We start from the raw sequence: 17,848 nt of genomic DNA, 5'->3' as shown, positions 1-17,848 counted from the left end.
GCATCACCCCTCACCACTCTGGATCCTACCAGAGGACCCTACATGGCTGGCTCCCCCTAGTGCCTGCTGTCTTGGCTTACCTTTAAAATAAACCCTTTCTTCCTTAAAAAACAAAAAAAAAAAAAAAAAAGAAAAAGGGGGGGCCGGGACCAAGGGGAGTAAAGCAACAAATATATTCACTAGTTAGTTAACTGATGGAAGCTAGAATAGTATTTTTCTTCCACCTGAAAATAGCCATATTGATAATGCCTACTTTTGAGAAATTTTGTTCTACTCTTTGAGAAATTGAAAACATCGTCATGCTCTATAATTGGTGATATTAATCAGGAGGTACCTAGGAAAATGTAGTTTTCTGTAGCCTTAGTTTATAATAAAGTTGTCTATAGCAAACAAATGGTCAGTATACAAAAAATTTAAATTTATATGCACATAAATTAGAGAAAAATGCTTTAATAAAACTATTAGACATTTTAAAAATACAGACTGGAGAGATGGTCATGGTTAAGGGCACTGGCTGAACTTGCAAATGACAAGGTTTGGTTCTCAGCAACCACACGGTGGCTAACACCCATCCATAACTGCCTACTCCAGGGGATCCAATGCCCTCTTCTGTCCTCCTCCAGCCCTGCATGTATGGCATTAAATGTAGATAAGATATTCATACACATAAAAATTTTAGAAAAAAAAATACTAGTTTCTGATATATTTTATATTTTCAAGTGCTGAGTATTGAACCCAGAACCTTGCAAATGGAAGAACACAGCCTACCACTAAGCTCTATCACCAGCCCTGTTACTTTAGTTAGGTAGTTTGAGACAGGGTCCCCCTGTAGCCAACTGGTCTGGATCTCAAGAGATTCCCCCTGCCTCTGCCTCTGGAGTACTGGCCTTTTGGTTTGTCTGTTTTGAGAAAAGGTCTCACTATGTAATCCTAGTTAGCCTGAACTCCTTATATAGACCAGGCTGGACTCAGAGAACCGACTGCCACTGCATCCCAAGTGATTGGTCTGAAGTCCTGCACTACCAGGCCTGGACTACTTTATTTTTTGGCATTTTGAGACAAAGCCTTGTTATGTAGTCTATACTGGCTTAAAACTCAGGATCCTGCCAAGAACTGATAATACAGGTCCTGGTACTTCTAAGATAAAATGATTTCCAATTAATTTTGTAGTAATATGCAAGGCAAAAATTACTGCACGTACAAATAAAATTTTAATGAGTAATGACTGTGAATTAAAACCTGGTAATCTATGGAACAGGTTATACCAAATTCTCACTAACTCCTTTTGGTTTTTCACTAAAGCTCTGCTCAAGAATCAGTGTGAAGAAAAACCCAAACACTTAAAAATGTAACTGGACATCCCCTACCCACCTCCCAAAGTGACCGGACAAAGCATAAAACATAATTTTGTTAGGCTAAAACAAATGTTCCCATTCCAGACCATTACTGTATCTCTTTACTATTCCCTCCTCCCTTAGCATGGGGATTGAACCTAGGGCCTCCTTCATGCTAGGAAGGTATCTTAGCACTTGGCAATATTTCCAGGAGACTGACAAGAATCAAAATGGTTCAAAGCAAAAAACATTTATTTATGTGTCAGGAAAACAACTCACATGAGGACAGCCATGGTTTTCCTTTACACTGTTTTTGGAAGTTCATTTAAAAGTACCCAATAAAGGGACTGGAGAGATGGCTCTGTTAAAGCACTGGCTGCTCTTGCTGAAGACCTGGGTTCAAGTCTCCAGAACCCACATGGCAGCTAACAACCATCTGTAACTCCAATTCCAGGGGATTCGACATCTTCTCTGTCCTTTGCGGGCATTGTAAGACATGGATGCACTTACACACATGGAGGCAATAAATTCATAAACAAAAAATGAAAATAGGTAAAATAGGCAGCAATAAGCCTATTAAATGTACTTGTACCCCTGAATTGTTAGTTACCTTCTTGAAATCAGATCCCTACTAATAATCACTGCTAATTCAGCATATGGAAATATACTGATTGGATTTCTACCATAGCATTTTCAGTCTTTTAAAATGTTGCTTACTGAAGATGAACACAGACAAGGAATGACGGTATGTGTATATATACATGTACATACACACATACGTATATTCCCATACCCATATATGAAAATAACAGCCCATTTTATTATTCACTATCTTAAAAAAAAAAAAAGGTTGGGGGTTGGGGATGTAGTGCAATGGTAGAGCATCTGCCTAGCATGCACAAAGCAGAGTTCACTCCTCAGCACTTCCTCATACCCAAAATGATGCTTAGTCCCATTGTTCCTTGGTTTTTCCAAAAGAAAGGGGATCTATGTTCTTCTTCACAAAATTAGTTTTTGGGCTGGGTGTGGTGGTGCACACCTTTAATCCCAGCACTAGGAAGGCAGAAGCAGGCGGATCTCTTGAGTTCCAGGCCAGCCTGGTCCACATAGTGAGTCCCAGGATAGCTAGGGCTACAGGGAGACCCTGTCTCAAAAAGACCAAAAAAAAAAAAAAAAAAAAAAAAAAAAACCAAATAAAAAAAAAAAAAAAAAAAAAAAAAAAAAAAAAAAAAAAAAAAAAATCCAATAAACAAACCAGGCGTGTTGCTGGCAACACCTTTAATCCAGCATTTGGGGAGGGGGTTCCCTATGCAATGCACACATACAAGCATAACATTCTCTACAAGCCAACAAAAAAGGTGCACATTGTTTCCAGGAATATCTTATGTTTATAATTGCAACCTCCACTACCATATTGTGTCTCCAAGTCTTCCTAGGTTTATATTTACCATCACTTTACTGATTTCAGTTGAGTACAGCTTCCTCAACTCACTTAAGAGAACTTGAGATATGCTGTTTTCTTTAGGAATCTACAAGAAATTATTTCAACAGTTCTAACTCTAAATCCTGTGTTTTAATTTAGACTTCCATATTCTTAAACCCAATAGTAAAAATTCTTCAAATAGCCTTAATGCTAACACTCTCTCAAGAAATCAGTCTGCTTTGTGTGGTGGCTCTATGTCTGGAATCCCAACACAGGAGGGTGAGGCAGTAATGCTGCAAATTTGAGGCCAGTTTAGGCTATACAGTGAATTTCAGGCAATCCTGGGCTACAGTGTTTAAACCCCCCTCTATAAAACAAAAATAAAATTCTGAGAACACTTCTCAGATTTCCCTTAAAAAGTATGCAACTTTTTAAAATAATTTATGACTTACATATTTTCTACTACATAAATCTCATGCCTTATCTCTCAAAAAACAACAACAAAAAAAAACAAAAACAAAAACAAAAACACAAACACTTAAGAAATAGCTTGCACTGGGCATGGTGGCACTCACCTTTGAGCCCAGAGACAGGTGGATCTCTGTGAGTTCAAGGCCAGCTTTGTCTACATAGTGAGTTACAGGCCAGCTGGGGCTACAGGGAGACCCTGTCTCAAAAAAACAAAAAAAAAAAGGTTTGCGTACTAAAGTGTTTAGAAGGAAGTGTGCTGATTGATGGCTGCAATACATATAAAATGTTACAAAAGTTACAAATACTAATTATAGAATCTAGGTATTAGATACATGCATGTTTACTATAATTCTTTCAACATGATCAACATGATTGAAATTTCTTTCTTTTTTTTTTTTGTCTTTTTGAGACAGGGTCTCCCTGTAGCCCCAGCTGTCCTGGAACTCACTATATAGACCAGGCTGGCCTTGAACTCACAAACATCAGCCTGTCTCTGCCTCCCAAGTGCTGGGATTAAAGGTGTGCACCACCACACCTGGCTTATTTCTTAATACTAAAATGAGGAGAAAATACACACACACAAAAAAACAAAAAAAACAAAAACCCCACAAAAACCCTCCAATCCAGTTCTTGATAGTTAAGAAACATTGTATATATGGCAAATACAAGTTTTCAAGTAACTTTAAGTCAATGAAAAATGCACTGACATATAAATGCATGGAATTTTTTCAAGTTAGCATAATTTCTCTACTAGTGTTATTCAATCATAGAATTTTCTGAGTTGTTCTATGTGCAAGGTATCATGCACTTCTTATTTATTAATCTTTACAACCTTGAAGTAGGTAGCTTTTATTCCCATTTTACACATGAAGAAGCTCAGGTATGAACAAATTAAGTCATTTGCCAAAGGTCATAAAGCAGTATTAAGATTCCACTCAGATATAACCCTGTTCTGCTTTTGTGGACAGAGATGAGTTCACAAATGAGGCACAACCTATTACCTAGGAACAGGAACACAATTTTCCTCAGAGAATTTAAAACATCTTTCTTACAAAAGTATCAAGCTGAAGGCATTATTACCATATTTTTCAAGGACGTTTTTGAAAACTGTGAGTGGTAACAAGGCAAGTCAATAGTGATGCTGTTTGTTTGTTTTTTTTTTTTTTTTTTTTTAAATGAAATTGGGTATGGTATCCCACACTTTTGATCCCAGCACTCAGGAGGCAGGGGCAAGTGGCTCTCTAAGAGCTCAGCTTGCTCTACAAATTGAGTTCCAGGGCAGCTGGAGCTACAGGGAGACCTGCCTCAAAAAAAACAACAAAAACCCAAATTGTCACTGGAACTAATTTCTGCTAGACTATGTATCAAAAAGGAAACTGCCTAATTAGCTGAATTTTTTACTAAAAAAGTTATGATAGGATTCTTGCGTAGGCTAAACCAGTGATCATTACAGGCTTGGGAACATAGTCAACAAACTGGTAGGCTAACCTAGGTAAACAGACTCAAGGTAATCCACAAGAAAACTGGTAATCTCTCAATTCTCTAGTCAGTTCCAATAAAGCTCAATCGCTGGTTATCAACGTGCCTTTCAACATCTGCAGTCAGAGCAGCAAAGAGCGCAGCAAGATCTGGCAAGTCTTCTCCCAGAAGCTTCCAGCTGCGGATCCCACCTACCTTGAACGTCTGGGCCTGTGGAATCTTCTCCAACTCGGGGTGGCCTATCCAGCCTAGTCCACAGCTGGCTGGAGGCTTCGACAACCGGTTATCCCCACTAACCAACAATTCTCTCAGCCCACCCCACCTCGGGAAAGGCGGGCGGATGGGCAGCCAGACGGACGGGCGGGCGGACAGACAGAAGCCAGAGGGACGGAATGATGGGTGGGTGGACGGACAGACAGACAGATAGAAGCCAGACGGGCGGGCGGCTCACCTGGGGGCCGGGCTCCGGCTCAGCGAGCGCTTGCTGAGAAACGGGCTGCTGGAGCGCCGGCGGCCGTACGGGCTGGGCGACCTGCCGCTGTAGGAGCCGCTGCGCTCGTAGCTGGACGAGCGGCGGCGGCCGTAGGGGCTGACGGAGCGCTGCCGACGGCCGTAGGGGCTGGGGGAGCGGGCGCTGGGCTGATAGGCGGCAGGCTCCCGGTAGGGAGGGCTGGCGGATGGCCTGCGGGACGCGCTGCCCGGGCTCCGGCGGTACGGCTCGTAGGTGCTGGATGCGTGCGAGCGCGGCGGGCTGAGGTCGTAATCCGGACCGTACGAGGCTCCCGAGGGGCTGTCATCCTGCTTGGAGCTGTCGGACCACTTCCGGTGGGGGCTGCGCGACCGGCGTTTGGGGCTGGCCACTGTCTTGTAACTTTTAGGGGTCTCCCTCTTGCGGTGACTTTTGCTGCGCTCCTTGTGTGCCGACTTGAGGTCGCGCTCCTTCCGCGCCTTCTCCTTGTGCAGTTTGGCTGACCTGGACTCCTTGCTGCCGCCTTTGCACCCGGGTCCCTTGGCGTAGTCCTCGCTCCCCTCCGGGGGCCGCTTAGAGCTCCCCAACAGCCGCTCCTTCGCCGACTTAGATACTTCCTGGTTTTTGTCCTTCTCGCTCGGCTTGATTCTCACCGAGTCCCGGGAGCGCCGGTGCTGGTGGTGCCGGTGCTTGTGCAGGCGGTCGCCTCGATCCGCTCCTCGGCGCTCGTCGTTTTCCCGCCGCTCCAACTTCGAGGCCACATCGTCGGAGAAGGTGTCGGAGTCGGAGCTGATGTCGTCGTACTCCACTAAAGGTTTGATCATGGTCCCCAAGGACGCCGCCTCGGGGGTCACCAGGCCCATGTCTTTCGAGTGCTTGGACTTGTGGCGCTTGTGCTTCGACACCGGGCGGTGACGCTCCTTGCTGTTGGAGCTGCCACCCCCCGAGGACGGCTGCGAAGTGCCCGACGCGCCTCCGCTCCCGTCCTTCTTGCCCCCATGTCTCTCGGAATTGGGCATTCCCTTCCCCCACACCTGAAGAAGGGGAAAAAGTTCCCCAAAACTCCCAAAAGTCAGCCCCACCCTCCTGGACTGAGCCTCTCTCTCTCTCTCTCTCTCTCTCTCTCTCTCTCTCTCTCTCTCTCTCTCCCTCCCCCCTCCCCCCCCCGACCCCCACTCCACGCCCACCAAAGCGCCCCGAGAAGGGGGTGGGGAGGGCAGGGACGCTAGGCCAGGCTCCACCTCCCGCTCTGCTCGGCAGCACCCTCCTACATGAGGTGGGGGGTGAAGGAGCGAGGTAAGCCAGCAGAGTTCCTCGGCAGTGCAGTTGGGAGCAACGGAAGCTGCTCAAGTCTGCCCCCCACCCCCAACCCGCGCCGAGCCGCTCCTCAGGTCCGGGAGCCCCGGAGGTCGATGAAGTAGGAAGCCGCCGGCGCGGGTCTGTGGGGCCGACTCCGGTACTGGGGCCCTGTGAGGACTATGCGGGCCCTTCCCCTACCCGGCAGCCCGGCTCGGGGCGGCTTCTTGTCGCCTGGGTCCCGCGGCCTAGGTTTTCTGAGCTATCCCCGTTTGTCCCTCGCTCCTGAGGAAGCCCCTCTCTAGCCTCTGCCTCACCTCAATACCTCACATACACATTTCGCTCCCTCACACAGACTCAGTCACACACTAGATTAAACCGAAACGGCACTTGGGGGAGGGGGAGGGGGAGGGGCAATCTCAAGAAGTATCGCGAGATTCCGCCAGATTCCCGCGATGTCTTGCGCTTCCCTTTCACCCCGACCCATTTTTTCAGCAAACCCCGCGAGAACAGGACCCCAGGCACAGACGCGTCAGTTAGACTCTCGCGAGAACTTTCCGACGCTCCATTTCAGGAAATCTTGATTGAAAAGGACCCTTCAGAAATCATCTTTAAAACCTAACCCTAGCTGGTAACTCACAGAAGAAATACGGGTTCCCGTGAAAACGCCTTCAGCACACTTTGCAAGGAGTCATTAAGTTATCAGAATGAGCTTATTTCTAACAAGGCATAAAGTCAATCTGAGGGGTATTAAAACTCAAGGATGAGTGTTTAAACAATACTTCCTACTTCGTCCCAGGCATTTTACGTACCTTTTTTTTTCTAACCTCACAAGTAGCCACAGGACACTATATACATATTCCATTTAACCCTAGCACTCTGTGAGTTACAGGGCTACATAGACACTGTCACAAAAAAAATAATTTCTTTTTTGGTCATTTTCAGACAGGTCTCCCTGTAGCCCCAGCTGTCCTGGAACTCACTATGTAGATCAGGCTGGCCTCGAACTCACAAAGATCCGCCTGCCTCTGCCTCCCGAGTGCTGGGATTAAAGGCGTGCGCCACCATGCCCAGCCAAATAAATTCAATTTAAAAAATATTTTATTTGGGGCTGGAGAGATGGCTCAGGGGTTAAGAGCACGGACTGCTCTTGCAGAATATTTTAATTTTATGTGTATGAATGTATTGCCTGCATGTGAGTGCACCCATGTGCAATGCCGCAGAGGTCAGAAGAGGGCTTCAGAGTCCCCTGGAACTGGAGTTAAGGACGGTTTGTAGCTGCCATGTGGGTGTTGGGAATCGAACCTGGGTCCTCAATCAGGTCTTTTAACCCGTGTCCCCTCTCTCCAGCCCCAAAAAATTTTCCCCCGGGGGGGGGGGGGGGGCTGCGTGGTGTGGTGTTGCACACCTTTAATACCAGCACTTGGGAGGCAGAGGCCAGCCTCATCTATATAGTGAGTTCCATGCCAGCTGAGACCACAGAGAGCGCCTGTGTCAAAAAAAAAAAAAAAAAAAAAGTTTGAGGGGCTGGAGAAATGTCTCAGCGCTTAAGAATACTGGTTTTTCTTGCAGAAGACCTGGGTTCAAATCCCAGCACCCACATGGCAGCTAACAACTATCAATAACTCCATTTCCAGGGGATCTGACAGCCTCTTCTGTCCTCTGAGGAGATTGCACAACACGGGTGTACTTACCTACATGCAAACAATACACTCATAAAATAAAAATAATAATTTTTTTTTTTTAATTTGAAATGCTCTCTCTTCCTGTTCTCCATCATGGAGGATCAAGGTGAAAAGGAGAATCCCATTGGGAACTTCAACATCTATGTGGGAAGAGAGTGAAGACAGATTGACCCTGGCATCCAAAGTATTGGAGCACCTCACCGGCCAGACACCCGTATTTTCCAAAGCTCCATACACTGTCACGTCCTTTGGCATCAGGAGAAATGAAGAGATTTTGGTTCACTGCACAGTCCATGGGGCCAAGGCAGAAGAAATCCTTGAGAAAGGTCTGAAGTGCAGGAGTATGAGTGACGAAAAAAATAACTTCTCTGATACTGGAAACTTTGGTTTTGGAATCCAGGAACATATTAATCTGGGCATCAAATATGACCAAAGCATTGTTATCTATGGCCTGGACTTTCTATGTGGTGCTGGGTAAGTCAGGTTTCAGATAAGACGAGCAGGACGAGCTGCTTTGATGTCAAACACAGAATCTGCAAAGAGGAGCCATGTGCTGCTTCCAGCAGAACTGTGATGGGATCATCTTTCCTGGCAAATAAAGTCTATCCAAAAGGCCAATAAAATTTTCTCAGAACTGGAAAGAAAAAAAAGTTTGAAATGGGGCAGGGGTGGGGGGAGTGGCTCAGAAGGTAAAGTGTTTACTACACATGCTTGAGGACCTGAGCTTAGTCTCCAGCATTGGTGAAGACGGGAGGATCCCTAGAGTTTGCTGGCCAGCTATTGTAGCCAGAACAAGCGCCAGGTTCAGCGAATGACCCCGTCTCAAAAATAGAGTAACTAAAGACACTCAACATCAACTTCTGGCCTCCACATGGCTGCACACACATGAACACATATATGTGAATACACACAGACACACACAGAATTTAAGGAGGTGGGGAAGACGACTCAATGAAGTTCATTGCACAAAAGACCTGACAGCTGGGCAGGGCAGTGTATATAACCTCACAGCTGAGGGAACAGAGACTTGCAGATCCCAGGGGCTTGTTGCCTGGCCAGTCTAGCAGGAACTTTGAACTGAGAGACCCTGTCTCAAAAAGTAAGGTGGAGAGCAATTGAGAAATACACCCAATGCAGACCTCTGGCCCCCATGCAGTACACGTACACACACAAATTGTACTTTTTGTTTTTTGCTTGCAGTCCTCGGATTGAACCCAGGGCCTTGCACAGGCGAGGTGAAAACTACCAGAGCTGTATCTCCAGCCTAAGACATCACAATTTAGCAGAAAACCCCAAGAAACTTTGTGTCGAGTTCTGCTTCTCTTCTCTCAAAGCGATACATAACTGAGGTGTGAACAAGATAGGGCTGGGACTGTAACTCACTGGTAGAGTGCCTCGCAAGCTTGCAAGCTTAGAATTTAGGTTGTGGCATAGTGGCCCCTGCCTTCAGTCCCAGCACTACAGAGGTAGAGACAGTGTGGACACTCCCCCACCCTTCCAATCCCCCGCCAAGGAAAAGTTTCCAGGATCTGGAAAACCATTGGATGGCTCACAACTACCTGTAACTACAGCTCCAGGAAATTACACATTCCACCTCGCCTAAACTGAAACAAAAATTTGAAAAATTATCCGGGCGTGGTGGTGCACGCCCTTAATCCCAGCACACAGGAGGCAGAGGGAGGTGGATCGCTGAGATCCAAGCCATCCTCGTCTCCACAGCCGGCAGGGGAGTCCCTCTGTCAAAAAGATCAAATAAAATAGAATAAAACAAATGTACTAGGCTGGGCGTGGTAGTGCTTGCCTTTAATTCCAGCATTTGGGAGGCAGAGGCAGGCGGATCGCTGTCAGATAAGAGGCTAGCCTGGTCTACCGTAGTTCCAGGTCAGCTTGGAGCCACAGGGAGACCACGTCTCAACAAAACAAAACGGACAAGCAGGATAGTGTAAGGCTATTCTTTCAGCAGAGGAAGAACGCGTTTTGGTGTATTGTTTTTGAGATGAGGTATATCTTTATCCCAGGCTTGCTCTGAACGTGCGATCATCCTGCCCCAGCCCTAGCGTGCTGGGGTTACAGGCCTTCGCCACTCTTCCGTTGAGCAGAGCTAAAGCTTCCAATTTACAAACTTCATCTGTCAAAATGAAAGTGTTTGCAGACACCAACGCTCTCCACACACACCTTAAACCTTAAACCCGAGGTGGAAGAGCGAGACGTTCGAGAGCCAGAGGCGGCCTGGGCTGCAAGAAATCTCGCGGGAAGATCGACTTAACCAATTTTCGCGAGATTTTGGTACTTGGCCTTCTGCTTCAGTCGGTATCGCAGGATCACGGTTAATCTCGCGATCTTTGGGAAGTTCCGTTGGGGAAGATGGCGGCGACCCCGTGCACCCTTCTGTTCTTGCCGCGGGGGACTTCAGACTGAACCTTCCCCGGAAGAGTGGGGAGCGCTGGCGCCCCGCTGCCCCGGAACTCAAGCCAGCCTGCTTCCCCTGTGCGTGGTGGGGAAAAACTTCCCCTCCCGTGGAAGGTCCGGGCCCTCCCCGCGGGCAGCATGAAGGCTCAGGGGGAAACCGAGGGTGAGTGACTTGGAGGGGGAAAGGAGGAGGCGGGACACAGCTGGGGGAGCCAATCTGCGTGCGGAGGTGGGGACCCGTGCTCTCGCGGGTCCTGGCAGAATGTGGGGTAGGTGTCGACCCTTCCTTTCTCCGGGGTACTGAAGCCGCAACTCTGAGGTCTCCCAACTTCTGTGGACGGTTTCCGGCTCTACCAGGCACAAGTCGTTGAGCTTCAGGGAATTTTTGGTTCAAACTGGTAGGCCCCCTGGAGAGTGAGCCTAAAACTTGTTTACACTTGGTTTCAGAGGAGACGTCTCAATGATATTAAAAACAATAGTGCAGAACGATGTGTTAAGTAATGGTCGGTGTTTTAGCGTGAGTGGAATGGTTAGGTCGTTATCATAGTGAAAACTAGCAGTTCCCTAGAATGTCATAATGTTCGAAGCCTGTGCTGTTGTGCGTTTTAAAACTGCTCTTGTAATTGTGCTGGAATGAATGGCTTTAAAGTGAGATTGGGAGAAATGTATCCAGAACTATAAACTAGCACAGTTTCCAAACGAGTTTTTCTGAGATGAGGGCACTAAAGGGAAGAGATTGAATCTTTCTCTTCTGTTTTGAGACAAAGTCTCCCTCTGTCAGCCAGCCTTGAACTCAGGTCTGCCTTACCCTCCCAAGTGCTGGCATTACAGGCGTGTACCATCACTCTCACTTTTAGCTAAGAGTTTGAATCTTGATGTAGGTCCTTTCCTCACTACACCTTAATTCTAATTGACTGATCTATTCATTTTTCAGTGCAGTGTCAACTCTTTTCCTTCCATGAGAAGGAATTTTTCCTTCCATGAGATTTAGTAGTAATACCCTTTTGTTTTTAACATGGGGGCTGGGATCCGAACTCAGGTCCTTATGCTTGCACAACCTCCTGAATCATCTCTCCTGCTCTAAGTAATATCTTTTTTTTTTTTTTTTTGGTTTTTTTGAGACAGGGCCTCCCTGTAGCCCAAGCTGTCCTGGAACTCACTATGTAGGCCAGGCTGGCCTTGAACTCACAAAGATCTGCCTGCCTCTGCCTCCCAAAGTGCTGGGACTACAGGTGTGCGCCACCACGCCTGGCTAGTAATATCCTTTTAACAGTACATCTCCTTTTGTGTTGTTTTGTTTATTTCCAGGTTAACTTACAAATACCTCATTACTGATGTCATCTCACACATACTCATTTTCAGTGGTCTCTAGTACAGGTCTTTGCTCCCATTAGGCAGTTCAAGAATGTTAGAGGACTTAGGAGACTCATTAATATGCTTAGTCCAGAAGCCAGTCCTTCCTGCTGGAAACTTGCCCTTTGGTTACTGATCTCTTCCTATCCATATAATTTTAGTAAGAATTCAAATGTGGGGGCTGGAGAGATGGCTCAGGGTTTAAGAACACTGGTTGTTCTTGCAGAAAACCTGGGTTTGAATCCCAACACCCACATGACAGCTAACAACTGTGTGTAAGTCCAGTTTCAAGGGATCCAACAGCCTCTGACCTCCGTGGGCATTGCACGACACAGATGCACTTACCTACATGCAGGCAATACACGCATACACACACACACACAAAAAAAAAGAATTCATATGTGAAAAAGCTGAATTGGGAAAACAGGCAAAAATAGACCTCTTTCTTGATGACACAAATTTCTTAAAATTATATTTTAAAAAAGAAAGTTACCTGGCAAGGGAGATAGCATGAGCAAGAAATGGTTTCCCCTGGTGAGGCTTACCCATTACACCCCAACAGTTTCGCCCCAAATGGTAGTGGGGGTGCTAGGTTTACACTCTCCCCTTATAAAATAGCAATACATGGGGCTAGAGAGATAGCTCAGTGGTTAGGAGCCCTGGCAGAGAACCTGGGCTCGATTCCCAGCACCCATGTGACAGCTCACAACTGTAACTTCAGTTCCAGGGGATCCAATGCCCTCTTCTGACCTCCACAGACATTGCATGACACAGGTGTACTTACACACATGCAGGCAATATACTCATACACATAATAAAAAATTAAAAAATAATACATTTTTAAGGATGGGTATGATGGTACATGCCTTTAATCCCAGCACTTAGGAGACAGAGGAAGGTGGATCTCTGAATTCTAGGCCAACCTGGTCTACATAGCAAGTTCCAGGCTATCCAGGGCTACATAGTGAGACCTTGTCTCAAACAAACTATAAATATATATATAAATATATGTATACATATATTTATTTCTTTTAAAAATACTTATAATTTTTATGTGTATGAGTGTATTGCCTGCATATATGTAAGTGTACCTGTGTTGTGCAGTGCCCATGGAGGTCAGAAGAGGGTGTTGGATCCCCTGGAACTGGTATTAGCTGCCATTTGGGTATTGGGAACTGAACCTGGGTCCTCTGCAAGAGCAGCCAGTGCTCTTAACTACAGAGCCATCTCTCCAGCCCTTAAGGACAGAAGAGGGGGCTGAATCCCCTGGAACTGGAGTTAGTGATGGTTGTTACTTGCCATGTGGGTGCTGGGATTTGAACCCAGGTCTTCTGCAAGAGCAGCCAGTGCTCTTAACTGCTGAGCATCATCTCCAGCCATCTCTCTCCATTTTTTTTTTTTTAATTCAACATATGCTGCTGAGGATGCAGGAAAAGAGGAACCTTCATATACTGTTGGCTTGAATGTTAACTGGTATAAGCCTCTAAGAAAATCAATATGGAATTTCCTTTAAAAATAAAAATAAAAATAGGATTATCATATGGCCCACCTGTACCACCACTTGTGTGTGTGTGTGTAAAGAGTCTAAGTCAGTATACTACAGAGATACTTGTGCTATTCACAATAGCTAAAAAATAGAACCAGGCTAGATGTCTATCAGCTGATGCATGAGCAAAGAAAATTTGGTATGAATAACGAATTGAGTTTCATTCAGCTAGCCTTGAACTCAAGACAGTCCTCCTGCCTCACCCTCCCAAGTTTCTGGCATTACTGGCATGTACCATCACATTCAGCCAAGAGTTTGAATCTTGATTTAGGTCCTCTTCTCACTACTTTAATTCTGACTGACGGGCTTATTCAAAGTGAAATCATGACATTCTCAGGAAAATGGATGTTAAACAAAATAAGCCAGACTTAGATAAATGCCATATTTTCTCTCATGTGGAATCTAGACTTAAGTGTGTCTGTAGGTTGATCATGAAAATAGGAAACAAATCCTAAGAGGTGAGAAAGAAGTCTTAAGGAAGGGGCTATGAGGGTAATGGAATGTTTGTGACACCAAAATGGAAGGCAAGGCTCTTTGGATGGTGGAGGCAGTGAGGAAAGTGAGAGAGGGAAGAGGAATAAAAGCAAAGTATAATGTCATGTATGCATAAAAATGCCAAAGTGAAACCCATTTTTCTGTGTGCTAACTTAAAATTTTGTTTAGAACTGGGGATATAGCTCAGTGGTAGAGCAAATGTGTATGTTCCTGTCTCTGCATTCAAAACCTGGCCCTAAGAAAGAGGAAAAAGTGGGGCAACAACAAAAACTTTGTCAAAAATTAAGCAGTATTTTCATATTGATTATGTTCAAATGTATGCTCAAAATATATCCTTCAAGGGACTGCACGCTCATCGATGTGATTAGAATTTTTTTTTTTTTAGTTCCTATTAAAAGTTTGAATGGAAGCTGGGCATCATGGCACATACCTTAGTCTCAGCACTTAGCAGGAGTGCAAGACTGGCCTTGGGGCTGGGGAGATGGCTTAAAGGTTAAGAATAAAATGGCTGCTTTTGCAGAGGACCCAGTTTCCGTTCCCAGCACCCACATGGTGGCTAGCAACCATCCCTAACTCCAGCTCCAGGGGATATGACGCCTCTTCTGAGGTCCACAGGCACTGTACACATGAGTGCACTTATGTACAATGCAGGCAAAACATACATATAAAATAAAGAGGAAATAAATAAAATTAAAAAAAAAAAAAAAAAAGGACTGGCCTCAACCTGAGCTACATGAGACTTTGGTTGGTGGTGCACACCTTTAGTCTCAGCAGTCCCCCAGAGGCAGGCAGATCTCTGTGCGTTCAAGGCCAGCGTGGTCTACATTGAGAGGCCAGCTGGGGCTACAGGGAGACCCTGTCTCAAAAAAAAAAAAAAGGAAGGCTGAAGAGAGTTCAGTAAAGTGCTTTATGTGTAGAAATGGAGACCTGAGTTTGATCCCCAGCACCCATGTAAAAAGCTGAGTGAGATGGTTTGCACATTTAAAAAAAAACATTTATTTTTATTTATGTTTATGTGTTTGCATGTATACAAGTGGACCACATGCATGCAGCACCTAGGGGTGCCACAAGAAGGTGTCAGATCCTCTGGAACTGGAGTTAGCAAAAGTTGTTAGTCACCTTGTGGGTTCTGGGAGCTGAACTCAGGCCCTGTGCAAGAGCAGCGAGTGTTTTTAACCACTGAACCATTTCTCCAGCCCAATGTTTTTCACTTATAATCTCAGTGCTGGGGTGGAAGAGACTGGCGGATCCTTGGAACTCAGCGATCAGCCAGCTTAGCCTATTCAGTGACGTCCAAGTCCCAGCAAGAGACCCTGTGTCAAAAATACAAGGTGGCCACTTGTGGTGGCACATGCTGGTAAGAAAAACTGAAGAGGAGGAGACAAAAGGATTATGAGTTTGAGGCCAGCCTGGGCTACAGCTCAAGCTGAGAGTGGTGACTCATGCTTATAATCCCAGCAGTTGGGGTAAAGAAAGGAGGATCAGGAGTTCAAGGTCATTTCTCTGTCTGTCTGTCTCTGTCTCTGTCTCTCTGTCTCTGTCTCTCTTTCTCTCTGCCTCTCTCTCTCTCTCTCTCTCTCTCTCTCTCTCTCTCTCTCTCTCTGTGGGGTGGGGGTGGGGGTGCCTGCCACAAGGTGAGTATGTGTAATTCAGAGAAAACTTGCCAGGGTCATTATCTCATTCTACCATTTTGGTCCCAGGAATTGAACTCAGATTGTCAGGCTTGTGTGCAGGTGCCCTTACTCACTGAGCCCTCAAGGTCATCCTCAGCTATACAGAGCTCCAGGCCAGCTTGGGCTTTGTGAGACCCTATCTCAGAAAGCAAAACAACAATAACAAAACCCAACCCCCCAAAATAAACCCCAAAACTCCAAGGTGGACAGCTCCTGAGGAGTGACATTCTCCCATACATGTATCCAAACACACCTGCACATATTACACATGCACAGTTTGAGTAGAGAAAGTAATAATAATTCTGCAACTGGAGAGATGGTTCAGCAGTTAAGAGCACTGACTGCTCTTGCAGTGGACCTGGGTTTGGTTCCCAGCACCCACATGACATCTAACAACTGTAATTCCAGTTCAAGGCAATTTGGCACCCTCTTCTGGCCTCTGTGGGCATTTCACATAAGGGTACACTAGCATACACGCAGGCAACACACACACAAAAATAAATTGAAAAAAAATTTTTTTTTCTGGGACTGCAAGATGACTCAGTGATTAAAAGCACCCTGAATTTGAGTCTTGGATCCATGGTGGAAGGAGAAAACTGACTCTTGACAAGTTGTCCTTTGATCTCTACATGCACCAATAGTACAGGGCTATATAAACTCATACACACATCCACACAGTAATAATAAATAAAATATTAAAACCATGCATACTGACTCACACCTTCAATTCCAGCCCTTTGGAGGCCAGCCAGAGCTGCATAGTAAGACCCTGTCTCAGAGAGGGGTGGGGGGGAGGGAGAGAAGAGAATGTATGAATTTATAAATACATAAAAATATCTTCTAAACTGGACACAGCTATAGTCACAGTTACTCAGGGACTTGGACAGGAGACTTGCTAGGGCCTAAGAGTTCAAAGCCAACAAGATTAGCAACATAGCAAGACCCTGTCCCTTAGGAAAATAAGTTAAAAAACTTTTGTGTGTGTGTGTGTGTGTATTTGAAACATGGTCTTTCTCTGAGGCTAGGCTAGTCTGGAGTTCACAGTCTTCCTGCCTCAGTCTCTCTAGTGCTGAAATTAAATGTGTGGTAAACTGATACTAGAGAGATGGCTTAAGGGTTAAGAACACTTGCTCCTCTTGCAGAGGACCCTGATTGGCTTCCCAGCACTCATATGGAGGCTAACAACTATCTAGGTCAAAGGAATTTGGCACCATCTTCTGGCGCTCACAGGTACTCAATGCATATGTTACACTTACATGCAGGCAAAACACTCAGATATATAAAATAAAATAATCTAAAAAGGGGTGCAACTTTGCCTAGCTTTCTTTATGCTTTAGAGTAAACAATATAGAAAAATACCTTTAGCAATTCTTAAATGAAAGGTAGAGTTTTATCTTGTAAGAGAATCTGTGGAAGGTCTTAATGGAAGCGCGTCTAATGATTTTTTATTTATTTATATTGTAGAGTCGGAAAAGCTGAGTAAGATGAGTTCCCTGTTGGAACGACTCCATGCAAAATTTAACCAAAATAGACCTTGGAGTGAAACCATTAAGCTTGTGCGTCAAGTCATGGTGAGGACTGTGATGAAATGGGTAAAATGCTAAGAAAATTATTTAATAAACGAAGTGCTCTATGTGGACTTGTTACAACTAATGTATAAAGGTGTATCTTCACTTTTACTCATCATAAAACAACCAAATACATGATCAGTGTCTATTTCAGGGATCAGCTTAGGAATGTGGTAGCTGTACATTTCTCTGTTCACAGGGATTTGTTCTAGGATTCCTCATAGACCTTAAAATCATGGGTGCTCAAGTCCCTTACATAAAAAGGCATGTATTTAGACACAATTTATAAACATCCTACTGTAGAAGTTAAACCAATCTCTGGATTACTTATTATTTCATACAATACAAATAGTATGTAAGCATTTGTTATACTGTAGTGTTTAGAACATAATGGTAAGAAAAAAAGTGTCTTTGTTGTTAGCATAGAGCAATTGTTTTTCTGTTTCTGAGACAGAATCTTATGTAGCTCTGGCTGATCTCATACTTGCTATGTAACTATGGCTGGCCCTAAATGCATGAACCTCTTGCTTCCACCTCCCAAGTGCTGACATTATAGCTCTGTGCTATCACTCCCTGTTCCAGAACATTTTATATATATAAATATATATATATATATATACACACACACACACACACACACACACACA

The 17,848-nt window shown here is 45.0% G+C and overlaps 2 protein-coding genes and 1 pseudogene across 14 annotated transcripts in view; 2 read left to right on the top strand and 1 right to left on the bottom strand.

The window, feature by feature from the left end:
* Cdk12 (cyclin dependent kinase 12) overlaps positions 1-6,254 on the bottom strand; it is an 82,602-nt gene extending 76,348 nt beyond the window's left edge. For all 8 annotated transcript variants that reach the window (XM_029569471.1, XM_008845301.3, XM_029569472.1 and 5 more), the window contains exon 1: positions 5,159-6,254. In XM_029569471.1, coding sequence (XP_029425331.1) covers positions 5,159-6,195 — 1,037 coding nt within the window. In that variant the 5' untranslated portion in view covers positions 6,196-6,254. The remainder of the gene's footprint in view (positions 1-5,158) is intronic.
* A 1,878-nt stretch (positions 6,255-8,132) lies between these two features.
* LOC103743815 lies at positions 8,133-8,787 on the top strand (annotated as a pseudogene).
* Positions 8,788-10,475: 1,688 nt separating this feature from the next.
* Positions 10,476-17,848, top strand: part of Med1 (mediator complex subunit 1) — a 51,675-nt gene continuing 44,302 nt past the window's right edge. The window contains exons 1-2 of one of the 6 annotated variants that reach the window (XM_029569470.1): positions 10,476-10,729; positions 17,098-17,204. In XM_029569470.1, coding sequence (XP_029425330.1) covers positions 10,705-10,729; positions 17,098-17,204 — 132 coding nt within the window. In that variant the 5' untranslated portion in view covers positions 10,476-10,704. Of the gene's footprint in view, positions 10,730-10,884; positions 10,965-17,097; positions 17,205-17,848 lie in introns of those variants that run through there. The other 5 variants (XM_008845294.2, XM_008845293.2, XM_029569467.1 and 2 more) reach the window with 5 other exon arrangements.

Source organism: Nannospalax galili, unplaced genomic scaffold, assembly GCF_000622305.1.
Source record: "Nannospalax galili isolate Female #2095 unplaced genomic scaffold, S.galili_v1.0 scaffold1382, whole genome shotgun sequence".
Taxonomy (NCBI): domain Eukaryota; kingdom Metazoa; phylum Chordata; class Mammalia; order Rodentia; family Spalacidae; genus Nannospalax; species Nannospalax galili.
The sequence above is the reverse complement of the archived record's forward strand: the minus strand, read 5'-3'. Positions and strand labels throughout refer to the sequence as shown.